We start from the raw sequence: 11,869 nt of genomic DNA on the forward strand, positions 1-11,869 counted from the left end.
CAAATACTTTAGGCTGTCAGCTTGACTCGTGGAGAGAGCGGCCCTGGTCCGCCCGTCCCTGGACACAGCTGAAGAAGACAGTGGGCACAGTTCTGCTCCCTTTCTTATGGGAGGGGGGTTCTGACCCAGGTGTTGTAAGTGAGATGCAGAGGAGACAAGATTCAAGTACCCCAGGTCTAGCAAAGTTTCGGGTACTCTTTTGGTTGACTAGCTCAGGGAAGCATGAGTAGGGGAAGACTTCTTGGAAGATGATGTGCCAGGAGGATGGGTGATGCAAGCTTGCTGCAGCTGAAGGCAAGGTAGAATGTCCTCGTTTTAATTCTCATTTTGGCCAGCCTTGCCAACATATCGGACTGGGTCTTAAAGTCTTCCCCTATCCTGCAGAGGCTCTCATCCCACTGCTTTCCTGCTTCCTTTGTATCTCTTGCAAAACTGCACAGCAGGGCTCAAGTAGGATGGAGGAACGCAGCTTCCTCTCCTGTTTTCCAGAGGTCTTATTTCTTGCATGACTACCACCGTGGCGACCAGTCTTAATGTGTTATTTACACATTGCAGGGCAGGTGTCTCCTATTCAGATGTTACTGTGCTGCTTCTCTGTTTCAGGGGCTGATGTGCCCTGAGCACATCTAAATCTGCAGGGCACCTGATTTTACTGCCCTTTATTTAGCTGATCTACTAGAACCTTCATGGCTGTGAATCCTAGGGCCCCGCTACCCAGCTCTCTCAGGCATTTTCTTCCTCAAGCACCTGGGAAAGCACTGGAAAGAGAAACAAGATGGAGTTGAGTCACAACCCTGCTGTGTAAGCAAGTCACACCCAGTCTTGAATCTCTATTGCTCCATCTGTAAAACAGGAGTAATGATGTTGGGCTTGTCTCCCACACACGGTCGTGAAAAGTCAAGGAGAATGATGCCAAAGTACCTGCACAAACTGTCCAGCGCTGAACAAATACAGGGAAGATAATGATGAAGATGATGAAACTGACAATGAAGATGAAGATGATGACGACGACGACGATGATGATAATTGTGCTTTGCACATGAAATTACTTCATTTTTGACTGGTTAGACATGGTTCCCTGAATGGAGCTGCCTATCACCTTCCTTCTAGAGTTTATCTAGATAATGTTGGGTAATATACTCAGCTCTCTACAATTAATTCATCTGTAAAATGGGAATCATAAAACTCGCTAGGCAGTGTTGCTGGGAGAATTGAAATAAATGACTCAAAAGATTTAAAAGTGCCCAGGAGAGTGCCTGGTCCTTTTTGGGAGCTTCATCAAGTTGGAATTTGAACTTAGATAACTTTAGAGGGAATTATGATGTTCCCCAACTTGAATGGGGTAGTAGGAAGAGCACAGATTTTATTTTGCTCATTAAGTAGCATGTGACTTAACCTCTCTGAGCCTTAATTTCTTCATCTGTAAAATGGGGACAACAATGCTCACCTCAAGAGATTGTTGTGTGCATTAAAGGGAATTGTCTCTGGAGAGAGCTTATCACAGTGCCTGACACCAGCAAGTGCTGGGTAATTAACACCTCTCTCACCCTTATGCTGAAGTGGGTGAGTTGCTTAGAAGGGGGAGCAAATCCTCTGACGGTTACGACTGTGGCAGCCTTCTCCTCCTTCCGTCCTGGGTATCATGTTACAGGGCTGCAGCCCACGGTGCACTGCCCTGTCGAGATCCCTTGGCATGAGCACCGTGGCAAGAACAGTCACACGATTAGGAGTCCCGGGGTGCCAGGACTCCTGCTTCCCTCTTCTGAAGCCCACGCTTGAGTGAGAGGCAGGAGACAGGGGTAGGAGAAAGAGCACTGAAGGTGTCCATCCTCAGTTTGCTACCTGGACCTCGCCAGCATGCTACAATTGGCCACATAGGATGGGGGGAGGGCAGTCAACAGGAGGTGGTCTCAGCTGGCAGCTGCTGGTAGGAGGAGGCTCAGGGGGCTGGCATGGAGGTGTTCTCGCCCTCAGAGGCAGTGATGGGCAACGCTGAGAGCTGACAGATTGGGTGTCAGGGGGAAAGTTTTGGTTCTGTGTCACTTCCGCTCTGTACATTGAAGTCACAGGGATTGTTCACTGCTCTCAACACACCATGCATACTCTGGCCTCTGTCATTGGCTTATGTCTGCCCTTCTTTGTCTATGGACAAAGCAGACAATTTTTTTTTTTTTTTTTTTTTTTGCGGTAGGCGGGCCTCTCACTGTTGTGGCCCCTCCCGCCGCGGAGCACAGGCTCCGGACGCGCAGGCCCAGCGGCCATGGCTCACGGGCCCAGCCGCTCCACGGCATGTGGGATCCTCCCGGACCGGGGCACGAACCCGTATCCCCTGCATCGGCAGGCGGACCCCCAACCACTGCGCCACCAGGGAAGCCAAGCAGACAATTTTTTGATGACCCAGTTCACCTGGGTCATCAAAAATCACCTCCATTCTTGTAATTCTCTTGGACTTTTCTAGACACAGTTGATGACTCCCCCTCTGGGCTTCCATAACTATGTACTCAGTGTGTTGAAATAAGGTCTTAAAGGGAAGAGTTTTCGACTCTCTCTCCTCTATCAGAGGTAAGTGCCTTGAGGGGCAAGGTCTAGGTCAGTCCCAGTTCCTAGCACAGTGTCTGGCCCACCGTAGAAGCTCACACAAAGGTAGTTTCCTGACCTTGCTTGAGCCATGACCTGGCTGCCCACTCTGGCCGGGGCAGAGCCAGAGTGGGCAGCCAGGGAGGGTGCCCGGTGGTCAGCGGCAGTGATGGTGGGCGGCGTGGCGGGACACCAGGTACCCGGGTCAAATCTCCTCCTCTTCGCTGGCCTTGCTCCAGCGGTGGCAGCAGTTGGCCGTGATGCCCAGGAGGAAGTTGGTGGCCACGGATGCGATGGAGACCACGAAACCCACGAAGGCGATGAAGAGGTAATCATCCAGGGTCAGGGTCAAGTGGCAGGCCTTGAAGCTCTCCTCGGTCAGGGAGAAGAGTGGGGCGCCCTCGACTTCCGGGGGGCCCCGGCACTCAGCCAGCTGAGAATCTGCAACACAGAAGCCAGGGAGGGTGAGTGGCTGAGGGGAGAGCAGGAAGAGGGAGCCCCTGCCCCTCCCAGGAGAAGCTGGGTTTTTATGAACTTTCTTCCATGTGCCAAGAGTTTCACTCACCTTCTCTAGTGCCCTCAACAACCCTCACGGCAAGTATTTTTTTTTTTTAGTTTTTTTAATAGATCTTTATTGGAGTATAATTGCTTCACAGTAGCGTGTTAGTTTCTGTTGCACAACAAAGTGAATCAGCCATATGCGTACATATGTTCTCTTATCCCCTCCCTCTTGAGCCTTATATACATATATGTTTTTTTTTCTTTTTTTGCGGTACGCGGGCCTCTCACTGTTGTGGCCTCTCCCGTTGCGGAGCACAGGCTCTGGACGCACAGGCTCAGCGGCCATGGCTCACGGGCCCAGCCGCTCCGCGGCATGTGGGATCTTCCCAGACCGGGGCACGAACCCGCGTCCCCTGCATCGGCAGGCGGACTCTCAACCACTGCGCCACCAGGGAAGCCCCTATATATGTTTTTTTTTTTTTTTTTTTTTTTTTTTTTGCGGTACGCGGGCCTCTCACTGTTGTGGCCTCTCCCGTTGCGGAGCACAGGCTCTGGATGCGCAGGCTCAGCGGCCATGGCTCACGGGCCCAGCCGCTCCGCGGCATATGGGATCCTCCCAGACCGGGGCACGAACCCGTATCCCCTGCATCAGCAGGCGGACTCTCAACCACTGCGCCACCAGGGAGGCCCCCTATATATGTTTTTATAGAGGTGGAGATCACTGCTCGGAGACTTTAGTAACTTGCCTAAAGTCCCGTAGCCCCTGCTAACAGCAGATCTGGGACTTCTGTGGGATTTCATCATCATCGTAATCTCTTACAATAGCCCCCCAACTGGTTTCTAGGCTTCTGCCCTTAATCCACCTTGACACAGCTGGCTGAGTGATCCTTTTAAACCTGAAGTCCTGCTGTGTCACTCTCTGCTTGAAACCTTCCCCTGGCTTCTTCTCCTTCCCAGAAAAACCTCCCCATCCCTTCCACTCTCTTCCTGGTTTACTCGGATCCATCTATGCACACCTGCTGGTCATTCTTCCATCACCCCGAGCATGTCTCCTTTCAGCATGGGGAGGGGGAGACTTTGCATTTGTCCCCTCGTGACGGTGCTTCTCCCCTGGATCTCTGCACAGCTCAGACCCTCACCTCCTCTGGGACTTTGCTCGAATATTAACTTCTCGGTGAGGCCTTCCTTTAGGATTCTATATAAAATAGCAACCCCACTTCACCTTTCTCTGGGCCTGCTCTCTCTTACCTACTTTGCTTATTTTTTTCCCCATTGTATTGATCACTGTCTCACAGTTTGTTTATTATCTGTTTTCTCCTTTTGACTATAAGTTCTTCCTGCAGTATCCTTAGCATTAGAACAGAGGCCTGTCCATTAAATGCTCAATTAACCTTTGTTAATTGAATATGTGAATGAATGACTCTGTCCAACTCCAAAGCACTGGGTCTTTCTACTACCCCATATGGCATTTCCAGATACACAGAGTGTAGGGTTAAGAGTATGGGCTCTGGAGCTATTGGCTTGGGTTCAAATCCCCTCTCTATCCCTCCCTAGCTGTATGGTTATGCCTAAGTTATTTAACACCTCTGTGTTGTGGTTTCTTTATCTATAAAATAAGGATAATAAAAGTAACTATGTCATAAGATTGCAGTGAGGATTCTATGAATTAACATACATAAATGATATATTCTTGGTACACAGTAAGTACTACATAGGTGCGTGTTTTTATTGTCACCCTAGGTTGGTCTTTCTGGACAGGTCAGTGGGGTCATATTCTGCACACAGACTTCTATAGGAGGGGCTTCTCCTTCAGTGGGATTGCTGTTCTCTCCATCACTGATGGCCCCAGCTCATCCTTCCAGGGTCACTGGTACAAAGGCATGGTGGTTGTCAATGGTTGCATCTTTCTCTGCCTTGGAAGGGAGAGCGGCAGGCAGATAGCAGTTCTGCCTTGCAGTGCCAGGCACTGGCTTTCCAGCAGCCAGCCGCTCCTTCGTTCAGTGGATAAATATTAATCCAACTCTCTCCTTGGGCAAGTCTTTCTTGCTTTTCTGGCTCTGATGAAGAAATGGGAAATGTAAGAAGGGGATACTTTAGTCTCAATCGTCTAAGAAAGTCGATGTGAAGGAGCTTTTTAAATTATGTGGTGCATAAATGGTGTTTATTCATTCTGCAGTCTTTGAGGGAAAAGAATAAAATGATGGACTTGGATTGAGTCTTTTGAGAAATGCATGAGCATGATTCTCCTTAGAAATGGAGAGTCAGGTTCAGAGGGAGGATGCAACCTTCCCCAAACCTCAGGCTGAAGGGTCTCCGTAGGCTGTATGCATAGTACCCCAGACTCCAGCCAGGACAAGATGGCACCTGGAGCTGAACATCCAGAACCAGAAGATGCTGAATCCCAAAGTCTACTGAGTGAATGAATGGGGTGGTGGTGATGCATTGTGAGGCTGGGGGATGTGGGGACCCTGAGGGCAATTGACAGAGCCTGCAGGAGGGCAGGATGGGAGCCAGGGGGCTGACGAAGCCCTCTGGTAAGTCAAGGGACCAGTCTTGAAGTTGATTTATATCCCAAGGTCTCCCTATGTTCCTCCCTATGTTGGGATTTGTCCAAAACATAGAGATAGTAATGGGAATCCCATGAAGAAAAAGGGAGGAAGACGCAGAAAAAGACAAAGGGAAGAGTGTCACCTAGTCCTACCTAGACTGGCAAGTTCTTTGCCCCCCAGACGACATATCCTGGAGAGTGTGTCATGGTGCACAGTGTGTTCTGTGGAGGAACAAGGAAGCTGCGTCTCTAGCTGTGGCCTGTGGGCAGTCACTTTCCCTCTCTGGAACTTGGGTCCCTCATCTGTATGGACATGAGACTTCACTGATGGGACCTTGGACCCCTCTCCTGCTCACTGGGAGCCTGGACTTCTTCGGAAGGGTAGCAGGGACCTCCGAGACCCCGGAAGAGGGGCAGCCCCTGTGTGTGGAGGAACCCTGCGGGCCCTTTCTGTCCTTAGTGTACAAGAGAGAGGGAAGGAGGTGCAGCCTGCAGAGGTCAGGCTAGTGGGGAGATCGCTCCAGGCAGCCAGCCTTCCCCTCGTGCGCCCTCGCCTCAGCCCATCTCAGTCCCCAGCTATTTTGGTCCCAGAGAGCTTCCTCCCGCAGTTCTGCGGGAACCCTGGAATCGTGACCCACAGCCCCCTGCAAGCTATTTTGATCCTGGGCTCCCCACTCAGTCCTCCTCTCCCTCCCACCTCATCCAGCACCGCTGCTTCTGAGCTCAGGCTCTGGGAAAGCCCCCGGGTGGTGCCTCCCAGCTGGTTCTACTGCAGAGGTTCGGTGCTGCCACACAGGAGAGCTGGTGTCTGGGGACCACAACTCAACACTGCCTGCCTGCAGGCTCATGGAACCTGTGGGATTCAGGCTCCTTCAGTCCCCAGTCCACTCCCAGTAGAGGCTGGCTCGTTAAATAGCCACATAAGAGTTTCTCTTCTCAGATCTACATTCCATGCCCAAACCTTGCAGAATTCTGCCAAGGTCCTTTGGCCAGCCCAGAACTCAAGTCCTGCCTACTCCTGGTAGCCTAGAACCTGACTCATCAGGATACAGCCAGAAGGCAACCAGGCTGCCAGGGTTCGAATCCTGACTCCAACCCTTAATGGCTGTAGGACGTAGGGCAAGTTACTGAGCCTCTCTGTGCCTTGGTTTCCTCCTGTGTGTGTGTGTGTCTGTGTGTGTGTGTGTGTGTGTGTGTGTGTGTGTGGTGTCCCACTAGGGTACTTGTGAGGATGAGATGAGCTAAAACATGTAATATATTTAGAATAGGGCCTGGCAGATAGTAAGTGCTAAAATAAATGGGGTGCGCCATTTCTATTTCTTCTAGTACTTAGCACACTTAGAAAGCAATCTGGTAGAGTAGAACAGAGCTTAGAAGTCAAATAAACCTGGGTTTTATCCACAGCTCTGCCACTTTCTAAATGAGAGACTCTGGCCAAGTCTTTTCACTCCTCTAAACCTCAGTGTCTTCACCTGTAAAATGGGGATAACAAAAGTGGGGTCCAATGAGATAACACCTGCCAAGTTGGAAGGTCATGGTGGATGCTCAATAAACACTGTCTGTTATTAATGAGCTGTTCTTACTTGTTTGCTCTCTGTCTGCCTCATTAGGTCATCAGGGCCACAGGGGCGAGGGTGGCGTCTGTTTCATTAATGCCGGGTCCCCCGCACCGGGTACGCACAGCAAGGACTCGGCAAAGACGTGGGCAGTGCAAGACCGGTGCACGAGGAGGCGAGCCCAGGTCGGCCCTCAGCAGGCGCGCAGGGTCTCTAAGTCCCTCCCTCTCCCGCGGAGCCTTTGCTGTCCGCGGGGCCGGGCTCCCTCCCTTACCCGCTGTGCAGCGCTGGATGCGGTTCCGCAGCCACTTCAGCAGGGGCTCCATGGTGCAGCCGCACACCCAGGGGTTGCCGCCGATCTGCAGGGTCACCAGCCCCGGCAGGCCCTCGAGAGCCTCGAGGCTGAGGAAGGCCAGGCCCCCGTAGCTGAGGTCCAGGTCCCGGAGCTGCGCCAGGCCCTGGAAGGCCCGCGGGTGCACCCTCCGCAGTCCCGGGTTGTGGCTGAGGTCGATGTGCACGAGGCCGTGGGCGGCCTGGAACATGTCGGCCGGCACGTGGCTGAGGTTGTTGTAGCTCAGGTCCAGGTGTGCCAGGCGCTTGGCGTGCAGGAAGAGGCCTGCGGGCAGTTCGACCAAGGAGTTGTTGCGCAAATCCAGCACCCGGAGCTCCATGTAGCACGTGAGGTAGCCGGGCGGCACGGCGGCGATGCGGTTGTGGGCCAGGCTGAGGTTGCGAGTGTCCCTGGGCAGGTCCGGGGGCACGGAGAAGAGCCGCTGGCTGCTGCAATCCACCACCTGGTTATGGCACGTGCAAAGGACCGGGCAGCTGGTGCCGGCATCCGAGGGCATCACCCCTGCGGCCAAGATGAGGGAGACCAGCAGCATGGCCGGGCGGGGGGGCCCAGGCCAGGGCAGCTGGGACCAGGTGTCACCCATCTTAGGCTGCTGGCAAGAGCGGTGCTGAAGGGAGCCCATCGGGGCTGGGGCTGTGTCCATGGAATCAAGAGTCAGTGGCTCAGAAAGGCAGCTGCATCAGGGGCCAGAGCCCTGGCAGGTGGGACTTGGCAGCACGTGGTATCATGGCTCCAGCCTTTCCCAGGAGCCTCTAAGCACCAGAGGGCTCCCTGTGTGAGCTCCACAGGAAGTCCCCTTTGGAGCCTAGGGGGCCATACACCCAGCTGAGGTCCCCCAGGGTCTGAAAAGATGATCAAAGCTTGAGAAAGGAATGACACAAGGATGGGGCTGGACCAGCTGCCAGCAGGTCGGGGAAGGGTCCCTGCAGGTCTTTTATGTCCCTCTCACTCATGACTGCTGGGCGCTCCTCTCTGGACTATGTCTGAGAGGTGGGAGGGGGAGTGGAGGACAGGAAAGGTGACTTTTAAAGGTCCTGGCACATCTGAAAACCCCTAAGTCCTCTCCCAAGTCTGGGACCCATTAGGAGGCCAGGGCTGCTTTTGACTCTCCTACGTTCAAGGTCTCAGAGGCCATTTCTACTGGTGGCCCAGTGGGCTCGAGTCCAAGAGGGTCCTGGAGTGGACGTTTTGGGAAGGGAACCTGGGGGGGAGGGGGTCTCCATGGGCCTCTGAAAGCCTCAGTACTCAGCCTCAGTGTCTACTGAAATCCCCAGGGAAGGGAGGATCCCCACTGTCGGCCACTGCGGCTGGAAAGAGCCATGTGTCCCGGAGGTGCAGGATGAGGGTCGGCTAGGAGAGCTCAGGGGATGGACTTCCCAAGCCGGGCTCCGTGTTCAGTGGGCGGAAGCCGAATTCCCTCTGTCAACAAGGAAAGCACTCAGGCAGAGCGAACCAGTGCCCTGTCCTCCCTGCTGTCCTCCTAGGTTCCTTGCTGCCTCCCCTGGCCGCCTTCTTGGCCACCAACCACAAAGTTCTCTGCTTACTGTCTCTCAAGTGTGGGGACAGACCCCACCCTCATATTGTTGTCACCCACTAACCTTCCCGCCCCGACCTGCAGCCATCCTCCTCCTAGGTGTCTGTCCTGGGCTAGGTGCGTTGGCTTCTTCTCCTAGCCCCACCCGCATCAGCACCAAACACCCCACCTTCGAATAACTCTCTAAGAAAAAATGCATACACACACTGGCCATTTGCACACCCCCTTTCCACACTCAGCACTCCCATCTCCCCCCTCACACACACACACACACACACACACACACACACACACACACACACGAGCATTGTTCTCCTGTGACTCCCCCATATTTTGCCCGGCCCTCACACCTCCCGCTTCCTTCTGCATACGCATACTTGCAGAGCCTCCTTCCCAGTCTCCCCCCACCATCTTTCACCCCCGGTGCACACCCCTAATCCCAGCATCCTTTTCCACAAACTCTCCACTCTCCCTTCTGCCCCGCAGTGGGAGCCCACACCCACACTGGGTCAGGCAGAGAGGCTGAGCGCGATGACACACCCAGTGTCTCAGCTCGCCCCCCACCCCGCATCCGCCGTGGCCCCTCGTTTCTCTTGTGCCCACTTGCTGTCCACACTTGTCCTCCCTTCACCCCCTCGTCCGGCACTGCCTCTCTTCTCACCGCTTCCAGCCTCAATCCCGCCCACTGGGAAATCACCCCAGCTCCCCTTAACCAGACTCATTTTTCTCAGCCCTAAGGTCTCCCCCTGCACTCCCACAGGCCCTCAGGAGCCCACTTACTCTGTTCCAAGGACACAGCCATCAATCTGCAGCAGACACGGGTCTCCCTCCCTCATCCTGGAATCCCCGCTCGCTGCTTCAGGAGAAGAGATTGCCTCACAGGCTTGTCCCCTCCCCCGGCCTCTCCTCCATGGCTCCGGGATCCCTGGGCAGCATCCTCTGTGGTTTCCCGTCCTGTGGTCCCCGTGCCGTTTCCTTTCTTTTAGTCAAAAGGGGAATCAGAGAGAGGATGCTTAGAAGAAAGTTCACAGAATCCGAATGCTTCTTCCCGAAACTCAGCTAGTGCTGAGGCTGCTGGGGTATGTGGCTTCTGCCAGGTCCTCCCCTCCCTCCCCCTTCCCTCCCTCTCTCCCCTCCTCTCTCCCTGTTTCGCTCCCTTTCTTTCCTCGAGGGCCAGGTACTGACGTTTCACTGTCTCTTAGCAACTGCCTCCACATCTCTGAGCAACAGGAGAGCTGGCTATGGACCCCACCAAGATGACAGAGAAGAGAACGAAGCAGTCACAGAATCCACACCCGCAGGATCCTAGTGATGGGACAAAGGGGGAAGAAGGGGCGAGGTGGGTAGACAGGCCAGGACAGGGGCAGGGACAGAGGAGCAGGCAGGGTGAGAGGGCAAAAGGGCCCAGAGGGAGAGGCTGGACTAGGGGCAAAAGCATGAATCTGGCCTCTGAGATGGAGGAAGGGAGGCTTAAGGGCATCCGACCCAAATGGGAAAAGAGGGAGGGCTTGGAATGGAGAAAGGAACTGAGTGGAGAGTGGGAGAGAAACTGGGGCAGGCAATAAAGATATGAATGAAGATGGAAAGAAAAAAAGAGAAATGCATGAGACAAGTTTGCACACTTGATAGGATCTATCTATTCAGTCCATATACAGCATCTGTTTCCCTGGGTCTGAATGTATTTTGGTCACTAGGTACCAGGTGACGAGACTGGCTCAGGGCTTGTCAGGGATAATTATAGGAGGTGAGAACTTTTCTGGGTTCCTTCATTGTCCTTAAGTCCTGACCCCATGAGCTCTGAGAGCTTTTGGGATGCAAAGTGCTGACTGCCAGTTCCATGTGGGGTACCTGGGTCTGTAGAGACAGATCTGTCTCTCAGGGAGTGAAAGTTGCCAGAAAAACCTTGTGGTTCTGACTCTTTCTCCAGGCCCAGGGACTCTGCTGCCCTGTTTCCATCTCTCCAAGCTTCCTGCTCCCTCCCGCCCCAGACTGACTTCAGATGAGGGTGAAGTCTTTGCAAAACCTCTTTTCTTGGTGACCCATGGAACAAGTCTCTAGCTGCCCTGCATTTTAAAAACCAGCTTGACTAGTTGGTTTGGTCAAAGAGCTGGTTCATTTCTTCTTTTATTTATTTATAATAATAATAATAATTATTATTATTATTATTTTATTTTTGGCTGCTTTGGGTCTTCGTTGTTGCGCATAGGCTTTCTCTAGTTGCAGCAAGCAGGGGCCACTCTTCGAGTGGGGGCCACTCTTTGTTGTGGTGCGCGGGCTCAGCGGCCATGGCTCACGGGCCCAGCCGCTCCGCGGCATGTGGGATCCTCCCAGACCGGGGCACGAACCCACGTCCCCTGCATCAGCAGGCGGACTCTCAACCACTGCGCCACCAGGGAAGCCCCATCATTCCTTCTTTTAATCATTAGTTATTGAGCACTCACCATATGCCGGGCACTTGGGTACATGGTGGGCAGATAGCCACCCATAAGATGGATGTAGGGTCTGCCCTTATAAGGGCTAACTCATAAATAAATAAATACAGAGCTAACGTCAGTCCTGTGTGTTCACTCAGTTGATCTGGGGCCACTTCTATTTCAGTAATATCTTAGGTCTTTGGGGGAAACCGCAATGGAATAATAGAAAACAAGTGTCCAGTTGTACAGATTTTGGGCATTTACAAATTTCTCAAAATCACTGTCTTCTCGAACATGATCCTTTTTCCTGTGTGGCCGTAGAAGGTCCACATCCCTTTCCACTGCTCTTGCTCATATTAAGCTCATCTGGAATCTTCCATGTTCTAC

General features: G+C 53.2%; 1 protein-coding gene across 1 annotated transcript; it reads right to left on the reverse strand.

The window, feature by feature from the left end:
- Window positions 1-2,774: 2,774 nt before the first annotated feature.
- Window positions 2,775-8,132, reverse strand: LRRC55 (leucine rich repeat containing 55). Its single transcript, XM_079707676.1, has 2 exons — window positions 7,457-8,132; window positions 2,775-3,018 (listed from the first exon to the last, which is right to left on the reverse strand). Exons 1-2 carry the CDS (start codon window positions 8,115-8,117, stop codon window positions 2,783-2,785), a joined length of 897 nt encoding a protein of 298 aa, XP_079563802.1. The 5' UTR covers window positions 8,118-8,132; the 3' UTR covers window positions 2,775-2,782.
- Window positions 8,133-11,869: the final 3,737 nt, after the last annotated feature.

The sequence above is a fragment of the Hyperoodon ampullatus genome, assembly GCF_949752795.1.
Source record: "Hyperoodon ampullatus genome assembly, chromosome: 7".
Classification (NCBI taxonomy): Eukaryota; Metazoa; Chordata; class Mammalia; order Artiodactyla; family Ziphiidae; genus Hyperoodon; species Hyperoodon ampullatus.

Bases quoted from the DNA above. Each gene is read 5' to 3' on its own strand.
- LRRC55 (XM_079707676.1), bottom strand. From the start codon at position 8,117: ATGGGTGACACCTGGTCCCAGCTGCCCTGGCCTGGGCCCCCCCGCCCG. The intron at 3,019-7,456 runs GTAAGGGAGGGA...TCTGTGTTGCAG, and splicing joins CATCCAGCGCTGCACAGCGG to ATTCTCAGCTGGCTGAGTGC.